The 17,874-nt window shown below is 42.4% G+C and overlaps 1 protein-coding gene across 8 annotated transcripts in view; it reads left to right on the top strand.

The window, feature by feature from the left end:
- LOC111142434 (dystrobrevin alpha) overlaps nucleotides 1-17,874 on the top strand; it is a 258,816-nt gene that overhangs the window by 143,985 nt on the left and 96,957 nt on the right. For all 8 annotated transcript variants that reach the window (XM_022495559.1, XM_022495554.1, XM_022495555.1 and 5 more), the window contains one exon: nucleotides 2,388-2,468. In XM_022495559.1, coding sequence (XP_022351267.1) covers nucleotides 2,388-2,468 — 81 coding nt within the window. The remainder of the gene's footprint in view (nucleotides 1-2,387; nucleotides 2,469-17,874) is intronic.

A 17,874-nucleotide genomic window follows, 5' to 3' on the forward strand; every position in this document is an offset into this window, starting at 1 on the left:
GTCAGACCTTACCAGCTTCTAAAGCTGATACTGTAATCGCCATATTCATGGAGAAATCAGATACCGAGTAAAAACTTGTCAAAGGTTACACAACTAGGAAATGAAAGATTAAGGCTTACTGACTTTAAAACTCATTTATTTTGGGCGCCTGGGTTGCTCAGTTGATTGGGCGACTGCCTTTGGCCCAAGTCATGATCTCGGACTTCCAGGATTGAGTCCCGCATCGGGCTCCCAACTCCTTGGGGAGTCTGCTTCTCCCTCTGACCTTCTCTTTTCTCATGCTCTCTCTCACTCATTCTCTCTCAAATAAATAAATAAAATCTTTAAAAAAAAAAAAGCTCATTTATTTTTACTAAGCTATAACCATCCCTATCATTGAAAATAATCCATATGGCCATTTTCCACATGTCCATCTCTTAAGGGCATGGTTAGGAGAATTCCTGCATTGGGTAAGGATGGGCCCTACCTACCTCTTTGATCCTTCAAGCACCCAGTGTCAATGAGCCTGTTTGTCAAGTAACACATTCTCACAAGAATGAATGTTTAATAATCTGCTTCATAAAACTGGGAAGTAATAGGAATATTGATATCATTTTTAAACGAATCTAAAGAGATCAGTTTGATTCGAGGGAATGCTAAATGCTCTCAATGCAGGACACTTGCTAATTCCCCCTGAATTTCATTAGGAAAGCACTTAATTGGCCTCCTAACATAATTATTTCTAGGCCAGTTCATTCACTTGCTACCCTAACTATTCTATTTTGAATCATTTATGTAGCACTACTGGTAAAGTTCAACACATGTCAAAATATAGCTCTGTGCCTTTTTATCTGTTACGAACCATAAACATGGGCTTAAAGAAATCCAAATATTTGGAAGCAGAGAAGAACAGACATTTGTTGAAAGTCTGCTATGTTCTAGACACAGTCTAGAGGTCAGCTCATTCGGAAAAAGGTAGGAGGATCGCCAGGAACTCTGGTGTGATGTAGCAAGCAGCCCGTCCGCAGGGCGCTGCGAGGACACCAGCCCCAGCCTGGCAGAGGTTCTGGGTGGAGAGTCATAGGAAATATTACTGGGTTGGTGGCATGGGAAGGACACACAGAGGGGCCTGGATTCGCAACAGAACATTCAGACTTGGTGAGCAGCAGAAGCCATGCTGGGTTCTTGAATAGAAGTATAGAATGAGCAAATTTTTTCAAGAATATGGGGAACGTGTTCCTCTCTCTAGAGAGAGGAGTGGGAAGCCACAGTATAAGAAAGAGTAGTGGTTGTTCTTAGAAAGGAGTCTCCTCTGAGGTTGACAGGAAAGTTTGCAGGATATGCACTAGCAATACTGATGAATACATGGCGCCAGCTCTGTGCCAAGCCCTGGTCTCCATGCTTAGGCGTAGTCACGCATTTGCCTCCTAATTCTGTGAAGTAAGAAGTGGTGGTATCATCATCCCCAACTTCCGGATGAGAAAACTGAGGTTTCTAAGAGCAGCTGATGTGGGCACCAGGGTTGCTCAGTCAGTTAAGCATCTGCCTCAGGTCATGATCTCGGGAGCCCAGGATCGAGAACCCCCCCCCCCCCCACCCTCCCGAGACCACTCAGCCCAGACTCTGCTTCTTCCTCTTCCTCTGCCTCTCCCCCCACTTGTGCTCTCTCTCCCCCTCTTTCTCTCTCTCTCTCTCTCTCTCTCTCTCAGATAAATAAATAATCCTATAAATACAAATAAATAAAAGCAGTGGACCTAAGATCGCATAGAAAAGATACCCCACATTCAGCGAGCGCTCCGCTCGCAGCCAGATTCTTTTTTTTTTTTTTTTTTAAGATTTTATTTATTCATTTGACACAGAGGAGAGAAATCACAAGTAGGCAGAGAGGCAGGCGGGGGTGGGGGGAAGCAGGCTCCCCGCTGAGCAGAGAGCCGGATGTGGGGCTCGATCCCAGGACCCTGAGATCATGACCCCAGCGGAAGGCAGAGTCTTAACCACCTGAGCCACCCAGGCGCCCCTCGCAGCCAGATTCTGATGACCCATCACAGTGCGTTTAAAATGGTTGGTTGACGACACTGCTATCGTCTTGCTGTTTGAAGTCACAGCTTGAGCAGATTGTTCTCGGAAGTGGCAGACACCACAGGGCTGAGGCCGTGTTCCTCCGCCCACGAACACGGTGGACAACCAGCGTGCTGGCTCCGCGCGCTCTCCTCCTCCAGAACCTGAGGGATGTGAGGCAGACCATTTCCAGTCTAAAAGTTGTATTTGTAGTCTAATAAAGATAAAAATCAAGTTAAGTGAATGGGTTATACTATCTATGGCCGTTTTCTTTATAAATATTATAAATCGCTTTCCACACACATGGCAGACCATATGTGTACGTTTCTCCCCCCCCCCCCCCCCCCCAGGGGCTCAAGATCTGGATCGCATCCGACTCTCCACCTACAGAACAGCATGCAAGCTTCGGTTTGTTCAGAAGAAATGCAACTGTGAGTATGCCAGTTGTTTGGACTAATTACCCTCCTGAATCCTATAGTTTATGTTTGTTACTTTGTTTATTAAAACTGGTGTCTTGCAAGGGTTGATAAAAATATGTTTATACAACAGTAGAGTATCAGGATGCACAAATGGTTAGAGAGACTCTTCCTAAGTTGATTCTGAAGGTTTCATTGCTCTTAACTGCTCAAGTGATGAGCCTTTAGATGTGTGCGAAATCCTGTCCTTGGGATGGTTTAAATCTGGATGGATATTGTTCTTCTCTTCTCTAGCTTTGGTATTGTCCATGCAGTGCCATCAGAGTGGTTTCCACGAACATTAGAAAACATCAGATATTAAGTCCTTTTTTTATACATGTGTTTGCCTTACAAGTATAAGAAAATGTTGATAAGCCCCTGGAAAGCACAGAAATTTCCTTCTGAAGCTACAAAATGACCCTTTGTATCAGAGTTTTAACTACATTGGCCTGCATGGCACCACTGCAAGAAAAGAGGCAATAATACTGAAAGAAACAAAGAGACTTGCTTCGACTTGTTCCCAAATTTTAAAATGTCAGCAGCCACTAGATCACTAATCCCAGCGAACCATTTGCGTCGTCTGCTGCTTCACTGCTCTCGTCATTTTCTGGAGAGAAAAATTGCCTCATAGTTCGTGTCTATGAACTTACTCTTTTCTTTTTGAAAACTGCTGTAAAAATGAATAAGTATTCTCATTTTCTAATTAGTATCGGATGGATTAGAAAAATGAGAACCAGAATGTTCTCCTGAGGACGTAGACGTAGTTTTTGCATGAGTGGCAGAGGGCTTAGACATGGTCAGTGTGGAAACCAGGCATGTCCACACTCCAGAGTCTCCAGCAGATGTTCCCTGGGGCTCTGCCCCAGGCTCCCCAAATCCTGACCATGGGGGATGGGCAGGCAGCGTGTAGCTAGTCTTACAAGTGCTCATGTAGAGCTTCTTCCTCAGCTTCAGTGGCTGGAAATGGGACTGAAGTTTGGGGCAGGAGAAGGGGGTAAACACAGGTTGGCCAGATAATCAAAGACATGTTTGACTCCTTACAGAAAACTAAATCCATCCAAAAAAAAAAGGTGGGGAGACATTGAGAAGAGCACTACAGATGCGGGAAGGAATCTGTGGATGTACTTGCAGCCCTGGGCACTGAGGAGTCTATAAAAGGACTTTCGAATGCTGGTATTAAAGGACAAGGAAGAGGCTCCCACCAAAAAAAGGCTTTTCTCCCCTCCTCAACCCTACCACCTGTATTTAAACAAAAGGAAAGGTCTCAATGTATTCAGCGATGAAAAAGTGACAGGATCCTCCTGCTTTCTTTGCTCATCGCCACTCAGTGGCCCTGAGAATGAAGGGAGAAGAGAAAGAGCAGGGACGGGGGTTCTCATCCCACAGAGCTTTGCCAAGCAGAGCTTCCTCAGGTCCTTTCAGCAGAGATAGGGAATTGTTCAAAAAAAAAAAAAAGTGTTACAAAACAGTAGGGATGAACTAAAAAGTAAATAAACAATAAAGAAAGGGAAGGCTGGGAGGGAAGGGGAGAGCATTGCAAAGGCCCTAACTATCTCCAGCAACCCTGGGCCACCTCGCATTCTTCCTGCTCCCAGGGAATGGCCCCTTCTCATTCTTGGGGGTCTCCTTTTCCTCTTCCTGTTCTTTTCTGCTCCTGATCCTTATCCTACATCCAGAATCATGTGATGGTCACCCTGACTATGCAATGAGTCACACTGATCTCCTTGGAAAACAGTGCCAGTCCATCCCTGGGGAAACTAGAACTTTCTTCTCATCTAGTTGTCCCTCGGTGCATCCATTCACTTACCTTTTAATTTAGAAAGCTTATAACGAGCTCCTACTGTGTGTTCGGCACTGTGCTTAGGTGCCTGGGGTAGAGCGATGTGAATAAGATGCGATCTCTGCCTTAAAGTTGCCCAAAGTCTAACTGGGTTAGACTGGATGGAATTTTAAACGGGCTCCTAACACAGTATGGAAGTGTAATGGTAGGAATGGGGGCATGGTGTTATGGGAGCACAAGGAGGCTGGGCCCTATGTGGGCATGAGGGCCAGTAAGAGGAGTTCCTAGAGAAGAAGGCATCTAGCATGATTCTTAGAGAATTAGTGGACATTACACAGAGAAGTGTTACACCCGACAAACTTCATCTGTTTGAGGATGAGGAAAATCCCTTCTCAGCCTGTTGGCTAAGATCAAGTGTAGGATGAGGAAAATATTACATTCTATACAAACCATACAAAAGTAAAGCTTAAGGAAGAGAAACAAGCAGGTTTTCAATGCTCTGCTAAAATAAAGTTGCTTTTTAAAATTGTTTCTACCTTGAGCAAAAGTGTTAAATGCAAGTATGATATGTGTTTGCTGAGTTTTCCTCCCTGACAACAAATCTAACAGTTGTGATGTCAGGGAGCTTGCAAAATGCTAACACAGCTGAGACTGTTTTATCTTAAAGGCAGAGCCTACTTTTTCAGATAACTAGGACACTGGTGTTTACGGGACATAATATTAGTCAATGTTGAACATACACCCCTGTATTAGGGGAAGGTCATTTTTGTCTGCAGTGAAACTTGACACACCATAAATATGGTACCTTATACTGGAGTTTTACTCTATAATAAGAGAAATTAAAAAAAAAATCCAGGAGTTTTACTCTACAATAAGAGAAATTTAAAAAAAAATCCAGAAAAAAAAAATTTGTAAGTGCATTGCTTTATTGAAATTCTTACATGGCGTTTACTTCATAGAAATCAATGGACCTTAATGGAGAACAGGTTATTTTTAGGTCCAGACTTTATTTACAGGTAAGATTGATGTTAGGTATTAACAAAACTAAGCTTAAAAACTATATAGTAGAGGGGAGAAAACATTAAAAACTGACACTTGTCAAGTCATCACCTAGAAAAAAAAATATTATCTGGATATAGCATGGAGTATATAGACTTTTAAGAGATTTGTTTTTTTTTATCTGAGTTCAGACATCAGAAGGGTTAGTTAATTCCCTGTATTTCTGTCTCCACAGCCCTTGCCTACTGTCTTTATGGTTTCCTGTACAGAGTACTGATTCCTATCACCGACATTCATGTTCATTCCCTCTAATGCAATTCCTGATGGATGCTGAGAGTAACTGCTTCTCAGGGTCGAAAACACTCCATAGAAGAGGCCAGAAAACTGTGGCCTGTGCACTAAATGCAGCTCAGCACTTACTTTTGTATAGACTGTAAAATAGGAGTTTTTACAGATGAATATTTGCAATGATTTTAAAATAGGGAATACTACTTACAGTCCCAGTTAAGCAAAATGCTATCCTTCCCCCCCAAATTCTAATCTTCTCATTGGTAAACAAGTATTGAAAAAAAAAATTCCTTCCATTATTATATTTTAATTTCATCAGAAAAATGTTGTATAAATTTGTTTTCTCTCTCATTATATATGTGCCAGCGTAATATCTACGTAATATTACTATGTAATCTGGTAGTGCCCCCTCTCCAAACACGAAAAAGACATTCACCAACCTCTGTTATAAAAGAAAAACTGTGAGACACCATCTTTTCTTTTTTTCAGACAAAAGACACTTTATTCCTTCAACTTTTCTCCATGGGATTCATTTGTCAAGTCAGCTTCTTCCCCTTACCATTCATTTTTGTACCCTGGCCTAACTTTCCTCCCCGTGCCATGACTAGCACATTCCCTAATGGAACAAAAGGATGGATGATCCTAAAAATTAGGGGACACCAAGTTGTCAATTTTATTTTCTAGGAGGAATAGGACAGAAAGGGGATAATACACACAATATTCCTAACTCTGCTTTCTAATCGATAGCATTTTCTTTAGCTTCGAGGTTTCCTGAGAACTTTCCACAAAAACAAGCTATACACCATCTATGAGGATGTGTGCAATGACAACATCTCAGCCTTTGTTTTAAACAAATAACTATTTTCTGCCAGAACATTATCTCCTCGGTCAGCACTGACATGGTTAATGATCCAGATACCCTGTAATGTCAGCAGATCTTTTCCCAGAAATTACTTTGGAGTCAATGGAATGCAGCCTTAAGTTCATGAACAATAAAAGGGAACAAGAGAAATAAATCAGAAATCTCAAATCCCTCCTGTTTAATAAAGGGAGCAAAAGTAAGGAGGCACCTTCTTTTAGTTCTTCTGCTCACAGCCTGAATTTTCTGTCAGTCGTATCAACTAAAATTTAGGTAAAATTTTGCTTAAAAGGAAAAGAGGAGGAAAGGTATATATTTATATCTGAAATTTCAGTTTCTCAAACATTTCCCTCTAATAAAAGAAATACAAGTATTCCTCGTCCACTTATAAAGTTAGAATGCATGCTTTGACTTAATAACTCTAAACTTCATTCAGGGTTTCTAGAAGAAAAGAAAATGCAGAACCTCTTCACTTAATGGCTTCTCTGTCCCTGTGAAATTAACTCATGTGAGTGCTAGATATATGGTGGGTACAGAAGGAATATTTTTTTATGAGTGAATGAATAGGATCCACTAGATTCATTTTTTACCAGCCAAGTGATTAGTCTTACACTTTCAGGAGTAGCCTTTAGGTATGTGTTTTGTTTTTGTTTTTGTTTTTGAGATTTTATTTATTTATCTTGAGAGAAAGAGAGAGCAAACATGAGCAGGGAGGAGGGGTAGAGAGAGGGAGAAGGAGACTCCCCACTGAGCAGGGAGCCCAACTTGGGGTTTGATCCCAGGACCCCAGGATCATGACCTGAGCAGAAGGCAGATGGTTAACTGAGTGAGCCATCCAGGCGCTCCAGGTATGCTTTTTCTGAAATAAATATTAATATCCCATTCAATTTTATTCCAGTTGATTACCAGAATATTCCTCCTCTTTGCCATATTTTTAAGTATGTGGATTTTGGGCTGCCTGTATCCATTTCTATCATTACATAACACACTTAGCCACTTAAAACAACACATATTTACTCTCTTGTAGTTTCTGTAGGTCAGAAACCAGACACAGCATGACTGGATTCTCAGCCTAGGGTCTCCCAGTGTCTGTGGTTCTCATCTGAGGTTCACGGTTCTCTTCTGAGTGAACTGGCTATTGGCAGAACTCATTTCCTTATGGTTGAAGGGTTGAGGTCTCCATTCCTTGCTGACAGTCAGCTGGGGACTACTCCCAGTTCCTACAAGCCACCTGCATTCCTTGCCACATGGCCCCTAGATGTTTGCTTCTCCTTCCGTGCCAGGCACACTGGGTCTCTCTGACTTCCTCCTCCTCTGTGAGCAGCCGGAGAAAACTCTCTGCTTTTAAAAGAGTTATGCAGGGGCACCTGGGCGGCTCAGTCAGTTAAGCATCTGCTTAAGCTAAAGTCATGATCCCAGAGTCCTGGGATCGAGTCACTGGATAAAGCCCTGAGTTGGGCTCCCTGCTCAGCTTCTCCCTCTGCTGCTCACCTCACTTGTGTGCTTGCTCTCTCCCTCTCTCTCTCAAATAAAGTCTTTAAAAAAAAAAAAAAAAAAAATGAAAGGGCTTTGGTGAGGTCAGGTACACCCAGAAAATCTCCTTATCTTAAGGTCAACTGACTTGAGACCTTAATTACATCTGTAAAATCCCTTTACTGCAGTACCTAATTTAGTGTTTGATTCAGCCATGGAGAAGGTAGTCAACACTGAAGCCCAGGGATCTTGGGGGTTGGGCAGGTGTGAAGAGGAAGAGGGCATCTTAGAACTCTGCCTGCCGCATTGCTCAGCATCATTGACTTTTCTGTTTTCCAGATAATGACATAGACAGCCTTGGGTGAAAAAATGAAGTTTGAAGGAAATACTCAGGTGACAGAAACAGATCCCCCAAAAAGAGATGTGTCTGAAGGAGAGAGATAGGACTCTTTCCTGTCAAGGAGTCAAAAGGAAGAGCAGGAATGTTCAGTTAGGGAAATAAGTGGCAGATGGCAAAGGCTTGGAGCATAATTATCTGTGCTCCAAGTGATTTTGATACATATTTTCACTCCTGATGTTGGATCATTCTAGACACTTGTTTAGAATAAAGAGAAAGGCATTGCACTAGAATCCAACATTCCTTAAAAACTCCCTGTGGGGAAGTTGGTGGTAGCAGCAGAACATAAACCCATTCAAGATGCCTTATAATGTGGCAGTGGAAAACCTCCTCCTGGACCAGCGGAAAACTCTGTCTGGACCTGTGGCAAAACTGTTTCCCCTTCATCAGAGTGAACTTCTGGTAGAACAAATCTATACTGTTAAGGTTCTGGTGCTTGTGATACAGGCTTAATTAAAGCTGCTTCTTCCCTTTCATTGCTTCTATTTTTAAGATCTTAAAAATTCAGAGCTTTGTTTTCTTGTGAGAGCTTTTATTTTTAAAGACTGCTAGGAGCTCCGTCTTCCCAGTCTTCGGCCACTGCGCAACCTATGAACTGAACCAGTGCCTGTAGTTGTTTCTGGGTGTCTGGAGGGAACAGCCATCAGCTTCCTTCCCTTCCTCCTGCTTCTGCATTAGACCACAGAGCTGGGACCACTGAATACTTTTATGCTCACAGTTTAGGAAAGAACCTCGTGTTTAAAAGCCCCAGCCCACTGGTTAAGAGTGACATGTACAGAGGCATCCTTTCAAGCTTCCCTGCACCATCTAGCAAGTAAGATTCAGTGGCCTTCCCTTAGTGGTCTGCCAAGCTGTGTTCCTGGGAACCTGCTGGACTGGCACAGAGCCGCTGAGCTGAGCAGTGAAGGGACACCCAGAGGGTGCTGTCCTTCAGCCTGGCTCCTGGGGTCGTGGGGCTCTGGCAAACACTAAGAGGAAACCAAAGACAGTTAGGAGGACAGGGAAGGAAAGATGGCCACTCCCACAGAACCACCCCTGTGACCCATGAGGACTAAATCAAGGAGACTTTCTTGACATTTTGTTCATGTTACCAGCAGCCACTCATTCATTTTTTTATTCAACGAATATGGACCAAGGTTTGCTGCATGCCAAGCATTACTCTAGACCTTGCGGGAGCTGCAGGGAGGTGATAATATTACAGTGTTCAAATTTAGTATTAGAATAACCTCAAGGGGCGCCTGGGTGGCTCAGTGGGTTAAAGCCTCTGCCTTCGGCTCAGGTCATGATCTCAGGGTCCTGGGCTCAGCAGGGAGCCTGCTTTCCTCTCTCTCTCTCTCTTTCTCTGCCTACTTGTGATCTCTGTCTGTCAAATAAAGAAATAAAATCTTTAAAAAAAAAAAAAAGAAGAACCTCAAGTTTAGAATCTAGTTGTATGTTCTATTTATTATAAAGCTTCTGGTTTTGTGACTATCAAATAGTAGAAAACACTCTAAAACTTTGCTGTATCAGCTTATATCTGCCTGTCAAGTCCCCTGAGCAAACTGTCATTTTCTGAAGGAAAAAAAAAGCACTTATAAATATGGCAGTTAAAGACATCAAATGTATCTGTAGCTATTGAAACAAATTATTTAGCTGTTTTTAATCATTCGTGATGTTCGGCTAGGACTTCTGCTTTACCTCCTTTTTTTTATCAGGAATTGTAAAGTTCTGTTCATTCTAGATGAAGAGAACATAGCACAAGAGATCTTAAATGACTTCTCCTGAATAAACACCAGATCAAATCATATAATTGAGAGCTCAACTTCTAACCTCCAAATATTAGCCAAATGCTATGGTAAACAGATAGCCTGTCCAGCGATGTCTGTCAAACACATGGACCACGAGCCTGCTACAAAGCTAATAATGCATCAGCCTTGAGAAGCTTAGTTTCTCAAAGATAATAAACTCAAACATAAGACCAAGTATACATTTTAATTTCCAAATTCAACACTGCTGATATAGGACTGTGATACTATTATATTGTGTAGAAGGATATGTCGAGGAAGAGTTAATTTGACCACACAGAATTAGAATCGGTTTTGAACATGGTCATAATCATCGTTTTCTCCTCATTTGTTACTCTGAATGGGCTCAACCAGTGATAGATGGGGACTTGGTTAGAATCCGTGCTTGAGCCCGTGTTTCCCAGGAAGCAGACTCCACACAAGTCTTCTGTGGAACTCCCTTGTTTGCCATTCCAGAGCGGAAGTGGAACAAGGGAGGAAAGCCAACAGACAGTGCAGGAACTTCTAAGAAACCTCCCAAAAGGCTCCAGAACTTTCCACCCAGGGGCCACAAGGAGGAAGTCCTAATCTAGCTGCTCCTCCCTCTCTACCACCCCCGTATGTCTGGGTTGCATTTGTGTAGGTGTGAGGCAGGTCCCTGGCCTTGGTGCTGGGGCATCAGAGGTTTGGAGCAAGAGTCTGAGGCAAGTGCTCTCTGGTGGCAGCTGTGTGGAGGAGATCAGTTGAACTCTACACCTTGCCCGTCGTTCCCGCAGGGACTGGAGCAAGGGGCGGAGCCCAGATTTTGAAAAGGTACCAAACAGGGGTCTGAAACATTGCCTCCTGTGCACCTTGGCTCTCTGTGTTAGACATTTCCTCATCAGTGTTTTCTACTGCCTTTTAATTTTTTTTTCTTACAGAAGATACACTTCTCATATTCTTAACCTCACTTAAGATACTGCAGATAATCTGCCGATTAGCCCTCTAGAGACTGCTTCACCCAAACACTAACCTACCTCCCAAACAATTTTCCTACGTACTAGGAAACTGAGTCATAACTATTTTCTGAATGGGTGAATGAAATGCTATTTTCATGTCTATCCCGTTTTTTTACTCTTATTGCAGAAAGACAATTAATTATACATAAATTGTACAGAGTGAGTGCAGGAAAAAGGGACACTTCCCCACGACTGCTGCTTATCTGTTCTTCAGGGACCCTGTGTACTTTGTCCGTCAGTGTTGATCGGGGCCAGATTGGCACATGGTGCAGCGTCCCTGAGAGCAACAGCTGTAAAGGAAAAGTGGAAAGCAGTTTCTCAACAGTTGCCAGCCCCGTGGTTGCTCTTTTTCTTGAAATGCCGCCTCTAGCATCTAGGGTTCTGGCCATCTGCTCAAGTCATAGTGTGTAAGGAATAATGAAAGTACTGCGGGAAGCCATGCTCTGTGAGTCTCATGGAGCTCTCCGAATCTTCTAGAGATCATATGTCGTGACTGGCAAACAGTAGGCCCTCTACCCTACTCCATTTACCAAGCACTGGTGAGCACTCAGTTTGAACAAGGCATATGCAAGTAGCTATGAGAAGTACAAAGATGAACAGGACATAATACACATCTTCAAGTTAGTTATAATCTCATGCTGTGGTTCTTTCTCCTCATGAATCTTTGAGAGAATCTTGATGAAAGTCACAGATCCTTTCCCTCCAAACACACATGATCGCAACCATAAAATTTAGTTCATCATTTCAGAGACCCTCCTCTCCTCTGAAGTTCAGTCAAGAGCTTATCAAAAACAAGTGGAGGGAACAATTTGACCCTTAGTAACTCTGAGAAATGCAGAGTGTCGTAAATGATCTAATATATGAAGTTGTCTGGGAGCAACAAATGGGAGAGCGTAATTCCACATGAAGGTATCAGGGCTTCCTCGTGTGTACATGAGTGTAATACCCTTGAAAGACAGTTAACTGAAGAGTGTACTTGCTAAAGAGTATAATAAATCGTGCAAGGAAGCCAAATGTGTATTCTGGAATAAGAAACCCAATGTGGCTGGGGCATAAGATTCTTGGAAAAAGCTGGAGGTGAGTAGGAGATGAGGTTAAAGATTGGGGGACTGGACTGGTGCCTGGGTGGCTCCGTAGGTTTCCGACTCTTGGTTTCGCCCTCGTCATGATCTCATGGGTTGTGAATTCCAGCACCGGGTCCACCCCCGGGTCCATTCTGCACTCAGCAGAGAGTCTGCTTGAAGATTCTCTCCCTCTATCCCTCCCCAACTCACTCTCGTGATCTCTCTCTCTCTCTCTCTCTCTCTCAAATAAATAAATAAATATTTAAAAACAAACAAACAAATAAATAAATAAATAAGGTAAGGAGACTAGAGTCCAAACATTGGTTTTCAAGCTTAGAAAATTGGGTTTTACTCAATAGGTGATGGAGAATGGCATGGCCACAGCTGGGACTTACACCACTTCTTAGGACAGATGGAAGAGGGCAGGAACTAGAGATGAGTAAGAAAGGTTACCATAAAAATCTATGTAGGATAGGCTTGGCAGGTAGCATGGCCGACTAGTCTAAGGCACTGGATTAAGGCTGCAGTCTCTTTGGGGGTGTGGGTTTGAATCCCACCACTACCATCCATTGGGCACCTGGGTGGCTCAGTCAGTTAAGCGTCTGCCTTTAGCTCAGGTCATGATCCCAGGGTGCTGGGATCCCTGCTCCACAGGGAGTCTGCTTCTCCCTCGACCCTCCCCATTTCCTCTCTCTGTTTCTCATGAATAAATAAAATCTTAAAAAAAAAAAAAAATCTATGTAGAAGGCAGTAAAAGCCCAAACTAGAGCACTAGAATGTAGGGAATGCTAAAGGCATATTGAAGAAACCTATACAAACTGTCTAGTGAAGGCTAAAATGACTACCCAGAGGGGAGGTAAGATACACGATCCTCTTGCTTCTGAAGCTATTAAATACATTCCGAGCAAAGTTAAACACTGGCAGTGAGAAATTATTTATTGTTCAGATCTTTTTTTTCATTTACCTTCTCTTATTATTTTTATAATCATTGGTACAATACCTTGGAAAATAATAGGCTTAATAAATGCTTGTTCAATTGAATTCAGCTCTATTTAATTTACGGTATGACAGCTATTGAGCCAACAATTACTATACCTCATTTTGAATAATGATGCCAGTCTACAAACACAATTTAAGGAAAACTGAATACTTTTTTCCTAATGGACAATAGATGTACTGTCAGGGCCTCTGAGGATTGGCCTGATATCCTACTTGATTTTATGCCAAAAATATGTTGTAGACCTTTTCCTGAAGCTCTCTTCCATCATGCATCTTACCCAGGAAATTAAAGTGAAACTAAAGTATCATCTTTGTAAGCTTCTCTCCAAGGATCCTTAGCACAGAGAGCAGTCTTGGTGATAAAGGTATATAATGTAGGTGCAAGGGAGTGTTGACTTCGGAAGCATAAAATAATTTGGTAAGTTATTTGGATGTAGTTTTGATTCATATATTGAAAGATATATCTCATGGCTCATGAATGGAAATCAAATACAAAAATTGTATTTTCTTAACATTTTCTTTCCCAACTCAGTTTTTGGTCAATGTGGCTAATCTCTTCAGTGTAATCACATCAAAATGCATTTCTTGACCCTGGCAAAGCATACCACTTAACTGAATTTCTCTTCCCTAAGAGCTTTTTAAACACTGTTTTGTCATGATCAAAAGCCTACATGAGGGCATAAAAATAAATTATTTATTTGAGAAAATCTTAACAACTAGACAATTTGCACATGGCTTTCTTGACCACAATCCTTGTTCCCAGGATTCTTGTGATATCTTTTAAATAAATTCCTCCAACTCAAATGAGCATCAATTTCCTGTTGTCCTTTTCTCTCATCTCTTTAAGTCATGCTCCACAGCCGTGGTTCTCAAACATCCTTGCTTTTCAAAATCACCCAAGGAGCAGGGGAAACCAGGGATCCCCTGACCAAACTCCAGAACTATGGAATCAGAGGCCACAGTTTGAGACCTGCTCATTGCTCCGAAGAGCACTTTTGATTCTCACCACTGGACTGGTTGGCTGTAGACCAGGATGGAATTAACTCACATGGTATTTTGAAAATGAAATTTAGTGTTAAACTTGATGGGAAGCAAATTCTCCATCTCTCTATTTGATTACTGAAAAATTAGAGAATTGTTAAATAATGGCCAATAAGGAAAGGTTACAAAGTTACAGACCCCACTTTCTGGTACACCCTGCAAGCAAATTCTGCTAGCCCCAACAAGTTAGTAGAAGATGTGGTTGCCCCTTCTTCATTCGCTGCTCTCTGCTATCAGTCACTAAATCACCTTCTTCCTGGAGTATCCATCCCCACCCTCTATGTAGTGAGATCCTACTGTGATTCAGGAACCAGCTTGAGCCCTATCACCTCCTCCTTTGAACCTTTCCAAAGTTTCCAGCCTGCAATAGCATCCCTGTATTTTCAGCTCCAGTAGTTTTGGGTTTTTTGGTTTTTTGGTTTTTTTTTTTTTAATCTGCCCAAAGGATATGGGCTTTTGATGACATAGTGTCTCATCTTGATCTTTAGCTAAGCCATCTGAACGGGTCTTTCCCATGGGAATTACAGCCTCTTTCCTCGCCAGGTTCTCATCTTTGGTCTAGTGCCCTCTAACATGAAGCACCATATAGTGTAGAATCTTTAAAATTATTGGCTGGATTTCATTTCTTTTGAAAATATGTTTCCATTCCCAGTTCTGTACGTACACAGCAGTTTTATTCTGTAGGTTAATGCTTGTACATGCAATACGTGTAGGGTAAGTTAGTGACATGCTGAAATATTCTTTTCTTCTCATGAGCTGATGTTCTCTGAATTTTGAGATAAGTGTTTGATCTGAACGTGAGCTAAACTCATTGCTGTGATACAGTCTCGCTGGATTTATAACATCGTCACGCCTGGTAAGAGGAAAACCAACCTGAAATTGTAGAAGAAAGCTTGTATGAAGGGACAGAAATCTTTATCACCGACAGAGTAGAACAAAAAATTGGGAGATTTTAGTCTTATCTGAATATGACAGTAAATGTTAATGCCTGTTTTCTCTCAAAAATAAGAACAATGCCTAAAATGCATATGGCGCTTTAGAGTTTACTAAGTGTTCTCCATGTGATTTTTGTTGTTCCCCAGAACACCTGTAAGATAAGAAAGTTGGATATTATTATTCCTGTTGTACAAATGAAGGAACACCTGAATCCAAGTCTATGATTTCTGAGCCTGTTTTTCTCTGGAAGAGAAGCTAAACTTGTCACGTACTCTACGCCTTTGTTCACTAGATCCCACAGTCCTCTTCCACCTGTGAGTCTGTGTCTTCAGGGACCTGTCTTGTTCACACTAATTCTAGAAGCCAGAAGAGGGCTGTGACATAATAAGAGCTGATAAGTACTTCTTCAGTGAATAAAATGAAGTTGTTAGCCTCTGGTATGGAAGGTTAAGAAAAGCGAGTTAGTGCGCTGGCAAGGTAATGAGCTTAAAGAGGAACCTGGAGTTGTTCCTGAAACTCATAAGGAGGTAGGTTCTTCTCCCCACCTCCTCACACCCTACGCACGTGGCAGTCTGACCCACACGGAAGCTCCCTGAAAGCATTCTCACCTAAAGTCTACTTGATATTTAGAATAGTGAGTGAAACTTTGCATTTGAGAGCTGGCATAGGAAAAAAACAGTGCTTCTCTGTGTGCTCATCTTTTAGTGCTAAGGGCACCAGAACTTTATTGGAAAACTGAAAGAATGACTCCATTAATAACTTTCCTAGAAGCCTGCAAACAAAGTTTAATAATCCACTGTGTGAAGGAACACAATTTGACGCATCAGACCTGCAGTATAAAGGAATCAGAAATACCACCTGCATGTGGTTCTCATGCTCTACCGAGGGGTCAGAATTGGCAATTCATGCTGGGAATTTTCCAGAAAGTCAGGGAGCTTGGCTCTAGGGAGGGAAGATCTGGACAAGTTTTCTGGAGAAATAACCTAACTCCTTTGTAGTGGGATTGGATGAGTAAGTCAGCATCAGAATTCTCCCTACTTTTACCTGTGTGTATCAGAGACTGGAAAACTTGTCCTAAGCAAGCCGTGAACAACAGTCACCATCACTTTAAGCCTGGATGGCCAGAGTAGATGGGGGTTGACAGGGTGTATGCATGAGTGTGCACACACATCCACGCCCCATCTGCACGCTAGAGGATATTCCCAGTGGCATACCAACAGTTATGTTCAATTCCCAACCTAATGCAAATTACTTTTCTCCCAGTCATGATCCCTAGGGAGTCTGCTTCTCCCTCTCCCTCCGTCCCTACTCACCCCACCCCTCATATGCTCTCTCTCACTCTCGCTTTTGCTCTCACTCTCGTGCACGCATGTGTTCACACGCTCAAATAAATGAAATCTTTTTTTTTTTTAGGTTTTATTTATTTATTTGTCAGAGAGAGAGAAAGAACCCACAAGCAGGGGGAGCAGCAGGCAGAGGGAGAAAAAGACTCCCCACTGAGCAAGGAGCCCCACACGGACTCAATCCCAAGACCCTGGGATGCTGACCGGAGCTGAAGGCAGATGCTTAACCAATTGAGCCACCCATGTGTCCCAAATAAATGAAATATTAATTTAAAAAAAGAAGAAGAACATAGCAGCCTCTCTTGTTGCCAAGGACAGAGAACCACTGACTTCCAGCCTGTTTGTCATTCTTAAACTGCCTGGGAATGTTGTTAAAATGCAGATTCTGGGGGCACCTGGGTGGCTCAGTGGGTTAAAGCCTTTACCTTCGGCTCAGGTCATGATCCCAGGGTCCTGGGATCGAGCCTTGCATCGGGCTCTCTGCTCAGCTGGGAGCCTGCTTCCCCCTCTCTCTCTGCCTGCTTGTGACCTCTCTCTCTCTTTCTCTCTCTCTGTCAAATAAATAAAAAATATCTTAAAAAAAAATGCAGATTCTGATTCTCCAGATCAGGGTTGGGGGCCTATGCTTGTGCATTTCTAACAAGCCTAGTGCCTTGGGGCTCTGAGTGCAGTCCAAGAGCAGCAGCCCCAAGGAGCTGTTCTACAACCTGTAGGTCTTTACAGCCTGCGGCCACCGTGGAAAACCACCACTTCAAAATGACCAGAGTTAAAAAGTCACTATGATTGTTCACTGACCTTCCCCAGCTTCAAGCCCTCTGAAAGACTTCTAAAGTTTTATAAGATTGTCAGAATCACCTGGAGAGCTTTGTGGAAAGCCTTTCCCGCCTTCCTAAATTTTGGAATTGGTAAGTAGTAGAAAGTAGGCTTGGGAATTTTGAGATCCAAGTGCTTAAGCTTTTTTTCCTTTTTTTCCTGAGTGCTTAAAAAAATTTTTTTTTCCCTTAGATTCACTGACCTGGACCCAATCTCTATGATGATGTGGTCCAGGGAAGACTGGTCCTGGACTAAATAATGACAGACTAACTCCTGAGGTTGTCTTTCGATATTCCTGTCCTTGCTCTGCCCTCTCTTCCATATTTACCCTATTTATATACTTCTCCTATTTCCGATCAAGTTTATGACCTCAGTTCATTCCTTTCTAGGTATAAATGAGTTTGGTTTTTTTGCACTTTTTCCAGAGATATTTGAATTTAAGTCAGCGCTGTGACCTAAAGAGTTCATTTCCTATGAAAATAATGTAACATCAGCAAACAGATAAGAAACATCACTTGAGAACAGCACACTCTTCTCTACCCTCATGCAAATATACCACACCTCAGCCTCTGACTTAGCCCTTTCCTACCTGAGATTGCCTGGACTGAAGACAAAATATTAAAGCTGTG

The sequence above is a fragment of the Enhydra lutris genome, unplaced genomic scaffold, assembly GCF_002288905.1.
Source record: "Enhydra lutris kenyoni isolate GAN:26980312 unplaced genomic scaffold, ASM228890v2 scaffoldscaffold8, whole genome shotgun sequence".
NCBI lineage: Eukaryota > Metazoa > Chordata > Mammalia > Carnivora > Mustelidae > Enhydra > Enhydra lutris.